General features: G+C 43.0%; 2 protein-coding genes and 1 long non-coding RNA gene across 11 annotated transcripts in view; 1 reads left to right on the top strand and 2 right to left on the bottom strand.

The window, feature by feature from the left end:
- CNGA3 (cyclic nucleotide gated channel alpha 3) overlaps positions 1-8998 on the top strand; it is a 51213-nt gene extending 42215 nt beyond the window's left edge. For all 3 annotated transcript variants that reach the window (XM_021412456.1, XM_021412447.1, XM_021412464.1), the window contains 3 exons: positions 856-963; positions 2621-2727; positions 5671-8998. In XM_021412456.1, coding sequence (XP_021268131.1) covers positions 856-963; positions 2621-2727; positions 5671-7079 — 1624 coding nt within the window. In that variant the 3' untranslated portion in view covers positions 7080-8998. The remainder of the gene's footprint in view (positions 1-855; positions 964-2620; positions 2728-5670) is intronic.
- LOC110406226 lies at positions 9961-13189 on the bottom strand. The gene is made up of 2 exons (XR_002443360.1): positions 10934-13189; positions 9961-10287 (listed from the first exon to the last, which is right to left on the bottom strand). It is a non-coding gene; the product is annotated as an uncharacterized LOC110406226 (long non-coding RNA).
- Positions 14169-21698, bottom strand: part of UBE3A (ubiquitin protein ligase E3A) — a 50950-nt gene continuing 43420 nt past the window's right edge. For all 7 annotated transcript variants that reach the window (XM_021412387.1, XM_021412371.1, XM_021412390.1 and 4 more), the window contains 6 exons: positions 19773-19978; positions 17422-17586; positions 16909-17064; positions 16744-16817; positions 15730-15873; positions 14169-15512 (listed from right to left, as the gene is read on the bottom strand). In XM_021412387.1, coding sequence (XP_021268062.1) covers positions 15392-15512; positions 15730-15873; positions 16744-16817; positions 16909-17064; positions 17422-17586; positions 19773-19978 — 866 coding nt within the window. In that variant the 3' untranslated portion in view covers positions 14169-15391. The remainder of the gene's footprint in view (positions 15513-15729; positions 15874-16743; positions 16818-16908; positions 17065-17421; positions 17587-19772; positions 19979-21698) is intronic.

Genomic DNA, 21698 nt, shown 5'->3' with positions numbered 1-21698 from the left:
TTATTATAACTGCACTGGCTAGCACAATCGATTACTTAAAATATAGTGTAGTTCTTTACTAGCAATTACTGAAGTTTTCTCCTGCTGACCAGGAGGAGCAGCTATATTTCTGCAACAAAATGAGACCATTTGCATGCTTTTGATATAAATAGTTCCTTGTTTTGTTCCCCAAAAGCTGACCCAAACTCAGTATGATTTATATATATGTAAGTGTCATGTATAGAGACGTGTGGGTAGGAACAGCTTCCAAATGGAATCTGCTTGATCTCAGCATCTCAAGTTTCTTAATCAAAGCTTTGTTTGGAAAGCCTGTGATCTAATCTTTGTTCTTCAGCATCAGTTACTATGCAAAGGCAACCTGAGCTTTACAGTACCCTAAAGCATCTTAAAATATTTCAGCAAAGAAAATAAATGTTTCAAATGTCTAAGAGGTAATGTTCTCTACTGTATAAAGACCGTGTTTCTTGGTCACCACTTTTGTGGTGATGACCTGTTTTTTAAGAAGGAATGGCTCAGATCCTGCTGTGAAGATGGCAAAGGAAATACTTTTTAGATTAAAGTCTTCAGCATGGGTCATATGCAGAAAGGGTGTTATTTTCAGCCTGTTTTTGAATATTTGAATATTTGAATAGCTGTTTTTCTTTCCAATCCCACTTAAATTCTTCCAAAGATGGGTCAAGCAGGAATAGAGCATCTCAAATAGGATGAAGCTAGTATCTCATCTGGGTTTGTGGCATAGGTACTTTCTCAAGCAGATGTGAGTTAATTGTGAGACGAGCAGCCTCCAGAAGAGGGGGGAGCACCAGTAGGCTACTGTAGAATTTCCACCGTAAATCTACATGTTTTGCTTTCCAGGCAGAAAAAAGAGGTCTTTGTGATTGATCCTTCAAGCAATATGTACTACAACTGGCTGACCATAATTGCAGCACCTGTGTTCTATAACTGGTGTATGCTTATATGCAGGTATGGATTTAAGCTAATAACAACCGTGGGATTCCAATTTAAAGTCTCTTTATGCTTTCTGCATAAATCATCCTCTGATCTCCCTGTAGTTTTTTGAGTGGCTTCCCTAGAAGATTTACGTATGTTTATAGGTACCACTGGGAAAAAAAATGGTCAATGTTTCGCCTTTATCTGCCTCAAAAACCCAGTTGTAACTCGCAAGGAGCATCCTCGCGAGTGCCGGCAGTGGCCTTGGTGTGCCACCTACTGGCTGGATGCAGAGATGTGCCTTGGCCACTGCAGGCTGAATCACAGAGTCGTAGGGGTTGGAAGGGACTTGTGGAGATCATCTTGTCCAGCCCCCACCAAAGCAGGTTCCCTGCAGCAGGTTGCACAGGAAAGCATCCAGGTTTTGAATATCACCAGAGAAGGAGTCTCCGCAGCCTCTCTGGGCAGCCTGCTCCAGTGCTCCGTCACCCTCACAGTAAAGAAGATTTTCCTCATGTTCACATGGAATTTCCCATGTTCCAGTTTGCGTCTATTGCCCCTTGTCCTGTTGCTGGGAACCACCAAAAAGAACCTGGCTCCATCAGTTTGACCCCAGTCCATTAGATATTTATAAGCATTGATAAGATCCCCTCTCAGTCTTCTCTTCTCCAGGCTGAACAGCCCCAGGTCTCTCAGCCTTTTCTCACAAGGGAGATGCTCCATGCCCCTCATCTTCTTTGCAGCCCTCCACTGGACTCTGTAGAAGTTCCTGTCTTTCTTGAACTTAGGAGCCCAGAATGGGACACAGTACTGCAGATGCGGCCTCACCAGGGCAGAGGAGTGGGGAAGGATTACCTCCCCTGACCTGCTGGCCACACTCTTTTCAATGCACCCCAGGATACCACTGGCCTTCTTGGCCACCAGGGCACATTGCTGGCTCGTGGCCATCCTGCTGCCCACCAGGACACCCAAGTCCTTCTGTGCAGAGTTCCTTTCCAGCAGGTCAGCCTCTAACCTGTACTGATGCATGCAGTTTTTCCTCCCAGGGTGCAGGGCTCTGCACTTGACTTTGCTGGACCTCACCAGGTTCCTCTCCGCCCATCTCCAGTCTGTCCAGGTCTCGCTGAATGGCAGCACAGCCTTCTGGCTCCCAGCTTTGTATCATCAGCAAATCCTCCAATAGTGAACAGTGGGGAAGGCTGCAGGCAGTGAGGGGTCATCTTAAATTAATGTGAGGCATTTATAGATGCTTGAAGGGCAGGAAGATGTTTACTCAAGTATTTGTTTTCCTGTTTGGGATGTGGGAAACAACTTCAGTCAAACTAATGGAGGGCAATGGAAAGGGTTCACCTTGTGTCAAATGGCCAGAAGAGATGCAGATGGTTGGCCTCTCAGAAGCAAATATTTCAGTTAGGAATCATCTTAATGGAGATGTGTACGAGATGAGGATTCCTGGGGATCTTTCATGTGAGATCTGATGCATGTTTAACTGTAGGGGCACCTGCATGCCCCTATCTGTGCATTTACATCTGTGAATTCTGCAAGGTCCTAGTATGTATTTAGACACAGCTTCAATGTGCAGGTGTCTAGGCATGGAGATATGCTGCCCTTAATTTCAATGCCAGTCTGCACTAACACACTGTTCTTATATAGTTGGTCTAATGTTTTTTTTCTATCTTTGTTTCTTTAGAGCCTGCTTTGATGAGCTACAAATTGACCATATTAAATTATGGCTGTTCTTGGACTATTGCTCTGATATCATCTATGTTTTTGACATGTTTGTCAGATTCAGGACGGGTGAGTTTCCCTCTGATTTTACAGAGTTTTCTGATACAACATGGATATCAAAGCTAGAAACAAATCCACCAGTGTAGTGCCCCGTCTCAAGCAGAACCCAGCAATGGAGGCTTTGGGAAAATGGAGTGTTGTGGCTTAAGGTTAGACTTAACCAACACCTGCACTTCACTTGTCTCATCTTCAGCTTCCTCATCTTGTTTCTGTACTCCAGGCAGGCTGAGAAGATTTCACATTTAAGTGTGCCCAACTGATACTGATTCTAGCCTTAAAGAAATCATCTGTTTTAAACTAAACAAGTTCATAAGACAGGCCATATAGTGGTCCATGCCATTAAATTGCTAGAGTAGTCCTTGATCCACTTTGACCTATCCCAGCTAGTGCTCTTTCAAGCGGCATCTGGGCACAGCTAGGGGACAGCAGAGGCTGGGAGTTGTTCCTGGTGTTATTTTTGGAGGGGGCTGGGAGAATTTGTGAGCATGAATAGAAGCTGTCGCTGTAGCTGGTCTCCAGGCCAGAAAATGGTTCCTGGCTTGCACTGTTTATTGGTACACCCGCAGCCCAAAGTGTCCCTTGAAAAGGTTCAGAAGTGCACTGATCATTATAAAAATGAGAGTTCTTTTAAATCTTCGAATTTTACATTTTCTTTATTTTTTTTAATCATGCTGACAGCTTGACACTGGCTTGTAACAAGTTGTAAACATAATTACCAGACAGAGGCTAAAAATGCTGTCAGTTTGAGAAGCACACAACTCACAGCGGCAAGCCGAATTCTAAAATCTAGCAAGTACTTTGTTCAGCAGAGAAGTCTGTCACATTGGAGCCTAAACCTCAAGACTGCCATTTCTGGGGCAACTTTGTATAGGCTATCTTCTGCTAAAAAGCCAACTCCGCCCTCTAAGTTCTTCTCCTGCAGTATTATCTGTTACTGTGATGGGAATGAACTGAGCAGAAACTGTGCAGTACAAGTTTTCCACGGGCTGTCTTGGTGACGACTGTGTGGCTGTTGGAGCAGGTTGGTTCCGCAGCCCTGGGTTGGACTGCAGAAATGCCTCAGAGATCTCCTGAGTGCTTTGGTGCTGTGTACGCTGCAATTTCAGGCACTCACATGGAGGAGTCAGTTCTTCTAGGTGCAGAGATCTTTGACAACTCACTTTGCAACCCCTCCTGGCTCCACCTGTGTCTGCTGCCTTCTCCTGTCACTCTGCCAGGTGCTGGAAGCCTTTGGGGAAGAGTGTGACTCCCTGCTGCCTCAGGGTAGGAACTGACTTCACGCTGGGATCTGAGCAGCCCCACAGCTACCACGATCCATGGCAGCTTCTCTGTGGTGTGCTGCAGCCTCACTGCATTTCTCCTACTTGAGGACTGCGTACAGTGAGGCAGAAAGGCTTCACCTCTCAGCAGCTGGTCACCATTGGTTCATGCCATGGTTTGATGCTTTCAGGAGGTTTTTCTATAGAAAGCAGTTATGTGAGGGGACAAAACAGAGCTGTGAAAGCGGTTACCTACCTTCAGAAGGGATGTGTTTTCACAGCTATTTTTAATAACGGTGAGTCAGAAATCCAGTTGCCTGGCCAACTTTTCTGTCTAGGTGCATAGCACTGTTAGTAAGGACATACTTGAGCAGCTCTTTCAGCAGTTTCCTGTGGGGTGACACATTCATGGCACAAGAACTGCTTCTTTTTGTACTCACCATCAGTTTACAACTACCTGCGGACTGATAAACACATGCATGAGGCAGACGTGCAGGTATGCAGACATTCCAGAAATGCAGCAGTGCTGCACAGGGCAGAACTTCAGCAGATGCTTCTCTGAGATAGTTGCTGCTTCGAGATTGCTAAAAGAGGAGCAAAACGTGGTAAGCTCTGATAAACAGGAAATCTCTCCGTGTGCTCTTCCTCCTGCCTGCCCTAGTGGGCAGACACTTGGATGTCTCCACTTGTCATTATAGCAAGTGTTTTGCAGTGCGTAGGCTGCTCCCTGTGCAATGTATTTAACACTGCCAGCTTTCAGATGTAAGATCCAGTCCTGCAGCTGTGCTGCTCAGGCAGCCTTCCTGTGAGCACTCTTACACAGGTGCAGTTTAAAGTCTCACTGCAGTTTACATCTTCTCATAGCTCTTAAAATCTAATACTTACCAGAGTCTTTTGAATGAAGAAATACTAATGTATAAAATTCTGCATGGTAGCTCTCTCACTAGAACACACAAAAGAAAGAGCAAAGCATTTGCCACTCAAGGAAGAGGAAAGTCCTGTCTGCTGTTACGCTGGTGCAAGAGAAAAGGCATGGCTCCGGGGAAAATGGTTGTCATGGACTCAGGGGTATCTGTACTCTTCTGAAAGACTCTCTGGCAACCCATTACACCTACTTAGTATTTATTTAAGAATATTCCACTTCAATGTTGTGCACAATTGCTTGGCACACGCTTAACTTTAGTTCTGAGTCATGCCAATGATTCATGAAATATGAGGCACACCAACCTCCCTGTTCTTTTTTTGCAGAGATACCTAAAAGACAAAGGTATGGCTGTCCCAGAATGGGGCAGAAAATTGCAGGGAGCATTGTGGTGATAATGGAGTCAGTGCCTTCCTACGTGTCCAGCCCAGTAGTTTTATGCTTTTGTTGCCCTCTTTTCTTGTTTGAATCAAAAATAAAGTTTAGTTACTTATATGCATAAGCTGTATTGTATATTTCATATGCAGCCTGCAGCAATTTCTCGGCACTCAATGCGGCCAGGTGTGCCAAAAAGTTGGACACCCATGCACAACATTGCTATTTACCAGTTTTGAAACTTAATTGAAATATTTAAATTTAGAATAAAATATGACGTCACGGCGTGTTCCTGTGTGCTTAACAGTACAAGTTGTGATGTTCTCAAGTGTCTGAAACATAAGTGACTCCGTACTGTTGGTGGTAACTCTGAACATATATTTTTATTCTTTGAAGGCTTCCTTGAGCAAGGCTTGCTGGTAAAGGACGAAAAGAAGCTACGAGATCATTATACCCAAACTGTGCAGTTCAAGCTGGATGTGCTGTCTCTTCTGCCAACAGACCTGGCGTATCTGAAGCTGGGTTTGAACTACCCTGAGCTGCGATTCAACCGCTTGCTGAGGATCGCTCGTCTGTTTGAATTTTTTGACCGCACAGAAACCAGGACAAATTATCCAAACATGTTTCGTATTGGAAATCTTGTCTTGTACATTCTTATCATCATCCACTGGAATGCGTGTATATACTTTGCAATTTCAAAGGTAATCGGGTTCGGAACTGACTCTTGGGTCTACCCCAATGTGTCCATCCCAGAGTATGGGCGCCTGTCGAGAAAGTACATTTACAGCCTCTACTGGTCAACGCTGACGCTGACAACCATTGGGGAAACTCCTCCGCCTGTGAAAGACGAGGAGTATCTCTTTGTGGTCATTGACTTCCTGGTGGGCGTGTTGATCTTCGCCACCATCGTCGGTAACGTGGGCTCCATGATTTCCAACATGAATGCCTCCAGGGCAGAGTTCCAGGCCAAAGTCGATTCCATTAAACAGTACATGCATTTCCGAAAAGTAACAAAGGATTTGGAAGCCAGGGTTATTAAGTGGTTTGATTACCTCTGGACCAACAAGAAAACAGTGGATGAAAAGGAAGTTCTCAAAAATCTGCCCGACAAGCTGAAGGCTGAAATTGCCATCAATGTCCATTTGGACACGCTGAAGAAAGTGCGTATATTCCAGGATTGTGAAGCTGGACTGCTCATCGAGCTGGTGCTGAAACTGAAACCTACCGTCTTCAGTCCTGGGGACTACATCTGCAAGAAGGGAGATATTGGGAGGGAAATGTACATTATAAAGGAGGGAAAATTGGCAGTGGTGGCGGATGACGGTGTAACCCAGTTTGTAGTCCTGAGTGATGGCAGCTACTTTGGTGAAATCAGCATCCTCAACATCAAAGGCAGCAAATCTGGCAACAGGAGGACAGCCAACATAAGGAGTATTGGTTATTCGGATTTGTTCTGCTTGTCTAAAGATGATTTAATGGAAGCCCTCACGGAATATCCAGAAGCCAAAAAGGCTCTGGAAGAGAAGGGCCGACAAATTCTGATGAAAGACAATTTAATAGATGAGGAAGCAGCGAAAGCAGGAGCTGACCCGAAAGACTTGGAGGAAAAAATAGACAGACTTGAAACAGCCCTGGATACGCTGCAGACTAGGTTTGCGAGGCTCCTGGCAGAGTACAGCTCTTCTCAGCAAAAAGTTAAGCAGAGACTTGCCAGAGTAGAAACCAGAGTGAAAAAATATGGTAGTGGCACCTTATCCGTTGGAGAAGCAGAGCCTGAAAAACCTGAGGAGCAGAAAAAGGACTAATAGTGTATTTATATTTCATTACTTAATGGAGAAGGTTGGAATGTGTGAAAGCCATATATGTATATAAATACGTGTGTGCATACATAGCCACGATTTTTATATGGACTTCAGAATGGTTTTTAGCATTTTTAACTGAAGCAGTATTTTCTTGTAAATAGGATAATGTCACCTTCTTCGTAGGGGAGATTCGGTCCGGCATTTGGTACATTTTTGTACTGGGAGTGGATTTCTTCTAAGTTATGCTCAGAACATCCGGTGCATGTATGGTGTGTGTAGGTCTTGACACATTGTCTCTTCACATGCACGTTAAGAAGGCATTATACTTAAAGTAGACGGATTATTATGGTTTTTTTTTTTTAAAAAAAAAGGCTTTAAAAGTGTTTTTAGGGTACATGCTCTACCTTTCTAGCCTATTAAATGCATGGATACGCACCCTGGCTTCTCAAAATCTTTCTTCTTTCACAGGGAAGCAATCTGCAGAAGCTGTAGGGCTATGGCTAAGAATGCACCTGACTTACACAGCATAGCTCTGTGTATGACAACCCTCACCCAGGAGGGAGTCCCCAAAAGCTCACTGACGGAAGGTGTCTGTAGCAAGAAAGCTTCACAAAACCTGGGAAGAGCAAAGAGTGTCTTGCAGCTCCTGGACATAGGGTCTGCTCAGTGCTGAAAGGACACCGCTAGGAAGCTTTGCTGCCCAGAGAGGTGGTGGATGCCCTGAACCTGTAGACATCCAAGGTCAGGCTGGACAGGGCTCTGAGCACCTGACCTAGCCGTAGGTGCCCTTGCTTACTGCAGGGGAGTTAGACCAGATGGCCTTTAAGGGTTCCTTTCAACTCAAAACGATTCTGTAAGCTACTAGGGCTGCAGGACAGGCTGTCCTTGTCTGCCTGCCAGCCGTCTCTCCCCACAGGGTTCCTGCAAGCTGGGAACAAACCTTCTGCTGCAAAGTCTTTCCTGCCATTAGATCTACGTTTGCTTTATTTCATTAACTAGCCTGATGTTTTCTTCCTCTTTTATTTCATTTAGCGATGCCTACGTCACATTTCTTTGCTTTTTAGTGCCAAGTTTCCTCCCAAAGTAGCTGTCACACTACCATGTTTCCACTGGTTAGGGAAAATGAAGGCCACACTTGCTCTGAAATTGTCCTTGGTCCGGCAGCTAGGAGCCTGACTGCTGGCTGCCTTCCTGCCAGACAGCAGCTGGCTTCCTCCGCCCATGGCCTTTCTCTTCTAAGCACACCACTTCTAGATTCTTCCCAGGTTTCTGTCCCTCCCTGAGGTGATCTCTCTTACTCTCCCTTTAGCTTTCATTTTTTTTTTTCTGTGCCACGTTTCTTCTGTTGCATAGCTCTCCTTGGACTTTGTCCTTGGGTACCTCATTGAAGTCAGTGGAGTGGCAGAGGCCGCTGAATGCACAGCTCCTGCTCTGTAACAGGGGTGGGCACCACACCACCCACAGCTGCACTTCTGCCATCCGATGCGCAGTAGCCTGTACCTCACACCTCCTAGTGTTTTTGTGCTTATTGCCATTTCTACATCAGCCATAAAAACCCAGCTGTCCACCCAATGCACTGCTGTTCCAGCCTACTAGAAATGCACGGGTAGAAACATGCCAAGTATTACTTACACTGAACATGCACCTGCCGAAGCCCCTCCCTGCAAGAATGCCTGTCCACCAGGTGGGTCCAGCAGCTTCAGCCATCAAGGACAGTGTGCTTGCCTCCCCCTTTTCCTTTCTCTCCACTTATCACATTCCAGAAAAAGAGCACTCCTGATGTTACTGGCTTTGGTCACTTTAAAATGTGTAGCTTTTGGCATTGTGAAATCACACCCTTTGCCATCTTTCATCTCTGTAAGACGTTTGTTTCCTCTTAAGTGTGGATACAGCACGTACATTAAATTGAGTAGTGCTGCGTTTTTTTCTTATCCCTTGCCCCCTGGTTTTTTAGCGTTTCATCACAGGCTTCAATCCTACCAGTAGTATATAGGCCAGAAGAGCTTAATGTGACATAAATCTAAGTGGGAAGCACTGCATTCTGCGCTTACTGCAGGGCACCTGGCACACCGCCCTGCTTCCACACCCAGAGGCGCAGCGGGGATGAGGCCTTGTCCAGCAGGAACAGAAGCTTACAACCTTTTCCTACCCAGAGCTCCCCACCTGGTAGGAGCCGGGCTGATCCTTGAACCCACGCAAGAGCACAAGAGAAAGCAAAGAACGTGAAAGCTGTCAGGGAACACATAACCACACAGCCTGGAACTGCAAACAGCAGTTGAGTGGGCACAGGACTCACTTCACACCGGACAGAACCTGGGGAGGGACTGGGGGCCATGCGTGGTGGTGTTGCTCCAAGCTGAGACACCCGACAGCAGCAGCCCCAGGGGTTCTTAACACCTGCTGCAGGTGCAGGAGGAGGGCCAAGCTGAGGGAGTGTATGGGAACTGCTGAGTCATGGCCTGAACCACTGATTGAGCACCTGGAGGAAAGACCCAGTCAGCCCTGGGAGCACAGGTGAAGGCAATTCACCTGTGCAACCAGAAGGGGTGGAGCCTGGCTTAGGCCTCATTTAAGGGCTGACTGCCCCTGAGGAAGGATCTCTTCCTGGAGATCCCTCCTTGGTGGGAGCCTTTTCCTGTGAGCCCAAAATCTTCCGATCCGGGTGAGCGCTGTATTTTCCTTCCACCTTTTCTAACGCTATTTCCATCGCGTTAGTCCTTCTGATCGCTACAGGGAGCAACAATGGAAAAGGGCGATGATGGCAAACCAGCATGCCTGCACACGCACAGCCCGTGTTTGTGGCCAGCCTGGCTGTGCAGACCTTACTCAGGAAGAGCAGAGGAACAGCCCCTGCACTTAACTCTCTCAGATCTCAGCTCTACAGTTTTGTTCCGGCCAAATATTTATTAACCAGCAAGCAGAGGGCTCTGCTTTTCATTAAAAAACAAACTGTTCTTTTTCCCCTCCCACACCAGCGTCTCTCTGAGCTGGTCCATCCACTGCAGGCTTAGATCTGCTCCCATATTGCTGCTGCTGGCTGGGGTGAGCAAGGAGTTCATCGGCCCAACCTGTGACAGGGCTGCACGCAGCGGTACAGCAGGATGGAGCACGGACCGCAGGAGAGCTGCTCCTCATCTCTACATACGGACTGGCCACAGGGCAGTGTTCGTGCTCGCCTTCAAAATCCCCTGGCACTATGAGCGTTTCCATCCTGGAACAGACAAAAAGAAGCAAACCCGTGTTTACATAATTCAGCATTCATAAAACCCTTTGTGCATTCCTGACAGCAAAATGAATTATTTACTAGATGGGTCTGGCAACTGCACAGGCAGCTCAAGCCAGGCTTTGGGCTGTGGCAGCTTTGTGGAGGGAAGCCGTCGGTCTGGGAATCCCCATTTCCACCCTACATTTATAGCAGAGAGATGAAGGGAGGATGCTGAGCGGCAGAGCCCCCAGGGAGGCTGGGAAAGCCCCAGTGTTCTCCGCTCCACCTGCGATGGAAGGGGGAGACACACACACACAAGGCCCAAGGAACGCCCCGAATGCCTACAGCCGGCTTGGCCTTTTGTTCCCAAAATTCAGATTTTGCAACAATTTCCAGCTCAAGTTTACTCACTGGGCTCACAAGCCAAATGCCGAAGCTTGCAGCTGCCAACAGCCCTCACGGCTTTGCTGTAGAGGAGGAGATTCCATAGCCATGTCTGCAGCACAAGGAGAGCTTCCTCCTGCAGAAGCTGCCCCACCGAGGCCACCCACCCTAAGCAGCCCTTCCAGATGCTCAGTTTGGCAAGAACCAGGGGCCTCTTCACACAAGGAGACAGGAAAGCACTAAAGCATCTTTTTTTGTCACCACTTACCTCCAGGGCTGTTTATGCAAAGATCTCCTCTTTTTCAGAGAACCAACTGTCAGTTCCCCTGCAGTTCAGATTATTTGTCCAACAAACTTCAGAGATTCTCACTATTTTCATATTATATGCGGATTTAGGCCATTTAGAGCAAGTCTTGGGGCTTTTTGTTCCAGTGCTCCACACAATGCAGCCTCGTACAGCAGGGGCTTGGGGACATCCCTGCAACGCTAAACCAGGTAGGTCATTCTGCACACGGCCCGGGTCCTGCTAGTGACCTTAGGCTTCAACATCTTTGGTCGCTTCAGTAACACTGAGTGGCCCACCCCTTATTACTGAAGTTGTGCACAGTTACAAGTGGTGAAGGTACCGTCCCTGGAGGTGTTCCAAGTAACATGTGGATGTGGCACTGAGGGACATGGTTAGTGGGCACGGTGGGGATGGGCCCACGGTTGGACTAGATCTTAAAGGTCTTTTCCAGCTTTAATGATTCTATGACAGACCCGTATATGTACGTCATAGACACAGAAGGGGAACTGCAGGAAAATTATCACAAACCTTTGTGATTTTGAGGCTAATGCTGATATTAAACAGCTTTTATCAGAAAAGGATTGTGTGGAGCTAAACTTGGAAGAAGCTTCTCACGCATCTTTTGTACTGAAAAGCTGGAGTTGTTCAGCGTGATGAATGAGGCACAATCCGAAGCACTCCGAAACCTCAGAATGAAGGCACTCAAAGCCACCAGCAGTCTTTAATCCCCTTTTGATGGGGGATTACTGCAGTCTGAGGCTCCCACTGCAGTGGTGAAGGCTGCTGTTAGATGAGGTGCGACTCACGGAGACCCCGGCTCACGCTGGCCCGCTCCATTGTCAGCTCTCCTCAAGACATGGGGCGGGAGGGCGGTCTCCTTGGCTGTCCTGGTCCAGGCTCACCCTAGTGCCTGCCAAAGGGTAGATAAGCCCAGTCAGAAATTCACAAAGCACTATTCCTTAATTAAGTGATCTTTGCTCACGCTCTGATGGCTCTTCCTGAAATCTTTTCAGCAATCAACAAAAAGCCTTCACCTAAAATTTCCGTGTTCCCTTGAGATTCCAGCACTACTATACCTTTAGGTTTAAGACAAACTATCCTTTCTGTCCTCAAGAAATCTGAAATAATTCCATATTTGTTCAGTATTCACAATTTTTCTTCTCAATGTATCTTGCACTACTGGAATTTGAGGCATACAATAATACTACAAAACACAGATGAGAGTCAAATATCCTCTTCACACTACGGCTGAAAGCATCTTGGCAGTCTATTAAGGTGCAGAAGGAAACAATCAATTTGCCACTTGTCAAATGAGAGAATGCTGAGATGCTCAAAACATTTCCTTGTTAACATACTAAGGACACCCTGAGGGGAGACCAGCAGCATCCTGGCATCAGGCTGCTGCCTTGGAAGAGTTCTTCCAAGTACCCAAGAGAGATATTTAAATGACAGGCAAGTACACCTAAATTTGTGATGCTTTGTAGACTTAGAATTTGCTAAACCTTGCTGAAAGCTGGTGAAAAACATTCAGGGTTGTTCCCAGAGCCCAGAAAAAGAGAACAGAAATGGCATGTTCTGTACCTTGATGAGCCCTTCCAGAAACAGAAGACCATCCGGAACTCCTGTAGAGCAGGAGAGCAGTTCAACCACTGTTGAACCACTGAACCACCAGTTCTGAACCACCAGTTCTGAACCACCAGTTCTGAACCACCAGTTCTGAACCACCAGTTCAACCACTTCAAGAGTTACTTATCTGAAAACCACAACAGCTGCTGCTGGAGGCTTAGCTCACATTTATAGCACTGCTAAGGAGATAAGATGTCAATACTGGAGCATTTTGGGAAAGAGGGCAAATATTTGCATGGAAAATTTGTCAACTGCGAAGTCTTAATGGCTTACCTGAAAATGATTCCTCAAGAAACAACCTACAGTTTTAAAGGCGTTATTTTAATGCTAAAGAAGGATAGGAAAAGCATATTTAGAGTAACAGCACTTCAGTAAGAACTTTGTATTTGTAGCCAGTTATGTGAACTGCCCAGATTTTGGACATGCCTAAAAAAATGTAAGAAACCCCAAGATCCCTACATGCCTGTCAGTTGGGCATAACTACCATTGTAGAATCATAGAATGGCTTGGGTTGGAAGGGACCCCAAGGATCATCAAGTTCCAACCCCCCTGCCACAGGCAGGGCCACCAACCTCCAGATCTGGTACTAGACCAGGCTGCCCAGGGCCCCATCCAACCTGGCCTTGAACACCTCCAGGGACGGGGCATACACAGCCTCTCTGGGCAGCCTGTTCCAGCACCTCACCACTCTCCTTGTAAAGAACTTCCCCCTGATATCCAATCTAAACTTTCCCTCCTTGAGCTTAACCACCTTGAGCTTACCATCCATAGCTACACCAGAACAAAACAGATCACAGATACAGTTTGAACAGTATCAGGCTACTGATGTGATTTACACCTGCAACAAAACACCTCACGGCGCTCAGCACTGTTCTCACCACCTACAGTGAGAGACGCCCTACATCCACCTGAATCTGCAAGCACCAAACCATCTTGGATTTTCCTCTTAAATCTGACACATTCAGAGATGAAAGTGCTGAAGGTGTTCCTTAAGTGCCACCTGAAGGTCAAAGACGAGAAGACAAAGAGCATCCCTCCCTCCCCAGCAAGTTCTGGTCCCCACGCCAAAGCAGATGTGCATCAGCTGGGACTCAAAAGCAGAACACTGATGAGCCCCATGCCGCTACAGTTCATTTCTGGAGTTTTTACACATCTGTAACTCTCAAATTATGCTATACTACAAATGTTTTCTAAACAAATAATTTAATATCCAGTTTATCAAAGTAAGGAAATCAACTGTTTTCTTTTTCACTGAATCATGGTGAAAAAAGGTCACTGTTTTATTCAGCATCATAGTTACATAGTAGTTGTCTGTTCCTATTACTAGAAAGTAATTATTAAAATAATCCTGAAAGACATCTTTTCTTTCTCCACTGATTTCAAAACTATGCCTTTTTAATGCCAATTCCACACAGCCACTGATCTGATCTCTGTAGTAGTCAGCTATAGCAATTGTCAAGGCACAAGCTCAGCTCTGCACATCAGCTGTAGCTTGTATTATCAAAGAGATATGCCAGTAATGTCTTCGCTTAAAAATGCATAATCCCTTTGGCATATATTGCAACAGGAGAAATTAACATTAAACACAGACTACAAAAGGTAAAGGATTTATTTCTGATATGATTTGTTGAGTTAAATTAAAAACCTACTGAATATTTTCTGTAGCAGATGAACATAACCTCATTATTTACTTTCTAACAGTTTATTTAATGGTTGGAAGTGTACAACATGAAGTAGGCCTTTAGGTTCAAAATTTTTTCCAATTTTGCTTATCGTTAGATGAGATTAAAATGCAGCAGCCATCCCTTTAGATTACGTTGCACCACTGATCATGTGCCTTGATAAGGAGGAACAATGATTCATTAAATAAACGGCGATGACATAACACGTAGGGAAGACTTTGGATTGTCTATTTAAAAGGTCAACGTAATAGGCAATTAAGAATAAAACTTCATTTTAAGTGCACTTCCACATGCTTTGTTTATAATATAGCAAAAACTTCCTATCTTCCCGCCCCTCCCCCCCCAACACTTCATCACTCCCTACTCTAAAGCTGTTCGGTTGAAAATGCACTTTTCCCCAGTAAACTTTTTTCTTTTTTAGAAAAAGTAACTAAAATTTCTACCCTTTCATATGCTAAGAAATGTTTTTTTCTAATTAAAACCACAATTTATTACAAGACATGTGAAGACAACATATAGTGAAATGAATTTTAATCGTTGTGCTGTGACTAAAGTAAAGTTTTCAAGGCTGCAATTTAACATTCCAAGTTCTCCCTTCCATCTTTATTGATTCTTAAGGTTTTGCACAGAAACTCTTTGGGGGCTAGAACAGCAGTAATTGCATCACACTGTTTTCCAAGACTTCAAGTTTCAAAAGCAAACTCTTCAAAAAGTACAGTTCTTGATTTGATTAGATACAGGGACAAAAATATAGCACATACTTGAAGGTTACATAGTCTACAAATGATGGCAATAGTTTCCTTGGGAGAGTACAGTTTGTTTTCTTGTAAATACTCAAAAAGGCTCAACTTCAAGCAGTAATAAACACAAGCAAAAGTGATTTAACCCTTAAAATAAATATTCAGGAAAACCTCTCTGTACATACAAGTGAAAGAATATGTAACACTTTCACGCTAAAAGAAAAAATAAAGATTTTGTTCATATAAGCAGCTGAAATCTGCTGTTCCAGCCCAATGTCCCCAGTAAAGAAGGGAGGCACAAACACAGGTGACTACTGTAGCTCACTATCTTATGGCCTTTTTGGACAGGGACATCACCACCATCATTTTTTTCATCCCTTTTGTTATATTTATTACAGCATGCCAAATCCTTTGGCGTATGTGATGGCCTTCAATAATCTTTCTTTAAGCTTTTCTTTGCTGGAGTACTCCGGAAGCAAAAGTACATTAAAGCATGTGTGAGATGTAGGTAACCTGTGGGGGAAACAGAAAAGAACTGAGATCGAGGGAAACGTACGCATGTACTACGTGCAACAAAATACACTGCTCTTTCATTATTATGGATTTAGAAATTCAAAGAGCATCCTCTTGGCTTAAAGATTCTACTTTCAGATTTAACTAAGTTAACAAATTAAATGAAAGCACAGGATTTGCTTCCATTTGTAAACAAGCCAGTGAAACAGAATTTTACCTCTCCGTATCTGGGCCATTTTTGGCTATGATCATCTTTAACTTTCCAAGTCCTCCTACAGGGGCTCTGTCTGTGCCTGTTGTAAACTGCAAGAATAGTCTTTTCTGTTCGTCTGTAAATGAATGGACTATCTCCCAGAATTCCCTAGCGAGGAAGAAAAGAAAAATAAGTGAATTGACAACAGTCTTCAGTGTAAGTGAGACTTTCAAGAGCAATTAAACTTCGACATTTTAGACACCCAGTCAATCTCATCAGTTCACGAGTTACATTGAAAAAAACCCATCACCAACATATTTACCAATCTCTGAGACAGCCAAGTAGAAATTAGAAATATTACCAAAATACTGCAGCTTAAATATTTTCAAGTCTGCTGATAAATGATCTGCAAACATTCTTTGTCTCGCTATATCACTATCTTGTGCCCTCTGGAGTAATACTGGTTCCACTATACTGTTCAATTGAACCAGCTCCTTTCTTAAGCACCACAATAAACAAATGCAACTGCTGTCAAGAGTTCTGCCCTATCATGAACTACAGTTTTATGGTAAAATCGAGAAGACCAAAGACATTTCTCTGACTCTTGCCTTCACAGAGCTCCTCAGTCAAAGGGGACAGAAAAGGAATAGACACACTAAAAACATTTCCCCTCTTAAAAATGTTGTTTGCTTGATTTCTAATCAGAGAAATAAAAAGTTCATCACACATTGCACCTATTCAAACAATTCATTCCCCCAAAGAAAACCACAGCAATGCTAATTTATTTAAACCGTCCTACTTATATGACGTAAGAGAAAGACAAAATCCCAAAGAAAATAACCTTTAGGATTTACAAAAGTTCACTGGAAGCTAAAACACTGCTTAAGCTATCCACTCCAATGACAGTTCTTGAACAGAAATTATAGAGAAGACTTAAATCCAATATCTCAAAAATTGAAAATATTAGAATATTCAATTCATTATGAAGAAATAGGAAAGTAAACTGCTTGTAATCCTTCCGAAATTAAAAAAAATTACCTAATAATAAGAGAGTCTCTTGTATAGCCACCATCATATTCCGTAGTTTCTTCTAGTGCTTGAAAATCTAAATTCTGTAAGAAGATGACATTTTTAAGAACGACCACTAATTATGTTAGGATCAAAAAAGCTCCACTTTTTCTGATGTACATTCAGGACTCTTACCCTACTTCCACAAATAAGTAATTCAATTTCCTCTGGTCTAAATAAATATTTCAAAGGAGATTCATTGGTCACCATGTGGAATCCTCTCCGAAAGGCCTTGAACTGCTTCTCTACTGATTTATTGAGTATATAGTCAGCATACAGATTGACAAATTCCTGTAAGGAAACAACCCCCAAGAAATCCTTAGTACTTTGATACACACTCCACTCAAAAGAATTTCCTACTAATGTAAGACTCCAAAATACATTTAATTTTGTGACTCTGCCCAGATAACCTTGGCTCAAGCAATGGTATAGAGCAAATCTCAAATGTTTCTCAAACAGAGGTCAAAATACCTCCAAATGCTACGTACATATGTATCAATGCTCTCTTTAACAAAACAAAAACAAATAAGAATATGCTTTGAAACTTATATTGCAAAACCAAATCTCTATAGAGCCCCAAGTAATTCTACACAGAGCACCCAAAAATTAAAGATTACTTTTAAGAAGTAATTTGAGCACAAAGCATACCTTTCTATTTTCATTTGTAATAGGAATTTTATCACCATTTTCCTTTAAATCATGCATCATTGGATTGCCAAAGAGATCCGTGTGAGATATTTGAAAAGTTATCATCATATCATCTTCCACACTTCCTTCATACTCTAGCAAGTCTCTCAAACTCTGGTAAAGAACCTAACAGATTAAGATACAGGTCTGTCATAAGTAAGTTTCAATACATTTCACAGAGTAATATCAGAAGAGACAAAATCATCTGTCATGAAAACAGTTGTGACAAGTTACTTAATTCCCACGCACTCCAAACAAACGAACATCAAGCTCACAAAGTGTTTGTAAAAGCAACCAAGAGCAGATGCTAAGGAAAGACAAAAAGATGAGAGGCAACAAATGATAATGACCTTAGGAGAGCCTACTGTTACCCAGGGGTCTTGTCAAACACTATGGTCTGATCTGTAGGTTAAGAGTCAGTGATTAACTTTCACTTTTAACTCCTCTGAATCCATATTTACATCCAGAACACTTTACATCACTAAGTCCAATGCGTGTGTTAAAATCAAAGAAATAATTGTGTCGGGGAAAAATTGGGAAGCAGGTTTTTATCTCCTACATCTCGATTTAAAAACAAACTAGGAAGTAATGCAGAAGCAAGCAATGTAGATAGGACAGTCATTAAATTAAGAAAGTATCTATACAAAAAAAAAAGAAAGAAAGAAATTACCAAATCCCAAGGTCTCACTTTACAAAATAAGTACAGCTTAGGTCAGAATTTGGTGAGTGGAATCTGAAATTACTTTTGACAGTTAGTTCCACTTAAAGAAATGGTCAGTCTTCCTCTTTGCCATGCCTTAGGAAAAGCCTAAGGCTCTCTGGAAACCAAAGCTTATGCAGAAAAGAAACAATTCTTTGGCAGAGACAGAAGTGTAGGATTCAGACTGAATACAAACTGAAAGTAAAAGAAAAAATGAGTTTAAATGTATTTTTGTAGTTTAGTAGAAGTAACAAATTCCCTCTTTATGTTTTAATTACTGAATGTTTACATGAAAGCCTCACCCTTTCACTAGCTGTATCCTTTCAACATTTCCACAGCATGTCCTGAAATATCTTGCATTGGAAATGATTGAGCTTGGAACCCTTGGTTGGAGTAGGGAAGCTCTTATCCATCTTCCATGCTCTGGTGTTAGAGAAATTATTGTGTGGCTTGATTACCTGGAGCTTCACCTTTGGTTTGTGAAAGCTCTGAACTAATTTTTTAAGTTAATAATATTGAAATACCAAGAGTTAAAAAAGGATGATTTTTAAAGGAAGTCAACATAGATGTTAGAACAGAAACGTGAGTGCAGCAGGAAAAAATTAAGAACCACTCTGTTTTGTTCCAGAAAAATAAATCTACTTTTTCCAGTCAAAAAAATGTGAATTTGTAATCAAAATTGCAAGAAAGTGGGAGAACTGTTTATTTCTCAACATTTCTTTACAGAAAAAGTGGTCACAGTTGGCATGCTGATATATACAATCATCCAAAGCAGACTGGATAACCTATTTCTTGATTACATGTACTTCATGTTCTGATTAAATCAAAGACAAGTTCTTCTTAAACTGTATTATCTTACCTTTCTTTAGTTTGAATTGCTGAAGATTTTGCAAAACTGCTTATGAAAAGCGAAACATCCCACCATTTTGAAGTGAAATAAAGCATAATAACAAGTCCTACTCATAAGCATGATAGGAAGCTACTGGTGATCTTCAGCTGAAGATGGAGCAGGGGGATGACATCCCGCATACCTGCTTCTATGCTCTATCTACTAATGCATGCTTACAGCTCAGTGGTTTTATGCAACCATTGGCTGGGGAGGGGTGAGGGAAGACAGACACTGATCACTGCTTGCAAACTGAAGGAATATTTCTTGACTGTAGCATCCATCTTTTGCATTAGGAAACACAATACAAGCGTCGAACTTTTGCATGTCAACTGCCACTGTAATGTATTTTGTAGAAAACTATTTCTACAACGCAAACAAATCTACTGTTTTAGAATCTCTTTCGGAAGCTATTAAGCAATGATTAACAACAGGTCATGTTAATAAAATATTTAACAGTTAATAATACATGACATTAAGCAACTTTGGTAGTTTGTTAAAAAACGGAACAAAACTCTATTAATATCCAGCCTTATTTGTTTCACTACCTACACCAAGTCAGATATAGGTTTTTATTGCTATTGATTTAACAAATACAGACTCTTCACACAAGTCGCCGGTTAATTTACTTACAACTTTGACAGCGCTACTGTGTTTAATTTCTATCTTGATGAAGGTAGTACTTAGAAAATGCAGTAATAAACACAAAGAATATAATCAACTTACAGGATGGGAGTCTGCCAGATCACGGAAAGTTCCTTTTTTGCCCATTAGCTTCCTGTAGACAACCATGGGAAAATGTACATCCAGTATACAGTTATTGTAAATCGCAAGACCCAGTACTATGCCAATCAGTGTAAACTGACCCTCAGTTTCAAAAGAGGACGGATTAAACCAAAACAGTTTTGTAGATTCATCGTATGTGAACATGCCTGTAAAAAATTATTTTAAACAATTACGGTTATATTTCAAACAAAAAAACAACATGCAAAACATACCTTTATAAACCTCTGTGTATTAGAATGTCTCTGAAACATGTAGCATTATACTGAATTTAATGGCAAAGAAAAGCTACTTACCTTTAGGGTAACAGAAAGTACTCAAAATGCTAGTACTCACGTTACCACTAAAAGCATGCATGAGCCCTGTGATGCAAAATCCTACAACGCTGCTGAAGCTACATGTTTACAACCTTCTATCCCTTCCATTACTGAGGAAGCAGCAGCACACTGTCAACATAGATTTTAACTTTGATAAACGTGATGGTGCAAGAGCAAAATTCATCCACATGGTTTTTGATTACAATCATGTTGAACTCTAGTTACTATAAGTGGTGGGCTTCTCTCAAAGGCTCTTCCATGCTGACTCTGGCCAAAGAACAGGACTACATGCAGCTCTATCATAGAACTGTGTGGCGGGAAAGGATCTGGGGGTGCTGCTGGTCAACAGCCAGCAGTGTGCCCAGGTGGCCAAGAAGGCCAGTGACATCCTGTCTTGTATCAGAAATAGCATCGGCAGCAGGAGCAGTGAGGTGATGATCCCCCTGTACTCAGCTCTGGAGAGGCCACATCTCGAGTGATGTGTTCAGTTTTGGGCCCCTCACTACAAGAAAGACACTGAGGCCCTGGAATATGTCCAGAGAAGGGCAACAGAGCTGTAATGTGTCTGGAGCAGAAGTCTTTCAGGGAGTGATTAAGGGAACTAGGATTGGTTAATTTGGAGGACAGGAGGCTCAGGAGAGGTCTCACCACTCTCTGCAGCTGCCGCAAGGAGGTTGTAGCGAGATGGGGGTTGGCCTCTTCTCCCAGGTAACTAGCAATAGGATAGTAATTGCCTTAAGGTAATGGCCAGGGGAAGGTCATATTGGATATTAGGAAAAATTTCTTCACATAGAGGATTGTGAGGCATTGGAACAGGCTGCCAAGGGAGGTGGTGGAGTCACTGTCCTGGGAGACATTCAAGAACCATGTGGATGTGGCACTGAGAGACGTGGTCAGTGGGCATGGTGGGGATGGGCTGACAGCTGTACTCAATGACCTGAGAGGTTTTTCCAACCTCTGTGATTCTATGAACTGAAACCTATGGCGATGAGCTGGTGTTAACAGTTACAAATGAACTTAAAATGAGTTAGATGCCCAACACACACTCTCATATATACATATAAATATATAAAAATGTAAACAATTTTTGATACTCAACTGAGTTGCTTCAGCTGTCACACACATTCTAACTTGACGAGAAAACATAGCATGGGACCGCTGTTTCATAGAATGGTTGCAATTTTAATAGTATGTCACTGCTAGAAGGGGTAGGCGGCTTTGTCTTTTTCCCTATATCCCCTCATTTGATTAACATACTGTTTCAGGTGACTAATTTCTTGCCAAGTTCACAGAAGGCTTCATTAAACAGTTGAACTGGCACATGCCGAAAGCTGAAGGGAAAGGACAGGGCTATATGAACAAGAGTAGGGCAAAGAGCCTCTTACCCTTTTTGCTGTAGCAAGCCACCAGATTAGCTCTTGTTCATGAAATCAGTTTTTATACAGGCTATAAACTATTTAAATGAATCCCTCTATGAAGTCCACTGCTTACAACAAATGTCTAATAACAAAGGACTAACATTTTACCCAGATACACCTCTGAAAAGGCTCTA

This window comes from Numida meleagris, chromosome 1, assembly GCF_002078875.1.
Source record: "Numida meleagris isolate 19003 breed g44 Domestic line chromosome 1, NumMel1.0, whole genome shotgun sequence".
Taxonomy (NCBI): domain Eukaryota; kingdom Metazoa; phylum Chordata; class Aves; order Galliformes; family Numididae; genus Numida; species Numida meleagris.
Note: the sequence above shows the minus strand (reverse complement) of the source record. Positions and strands in the feature narration are given on the sequence as shown.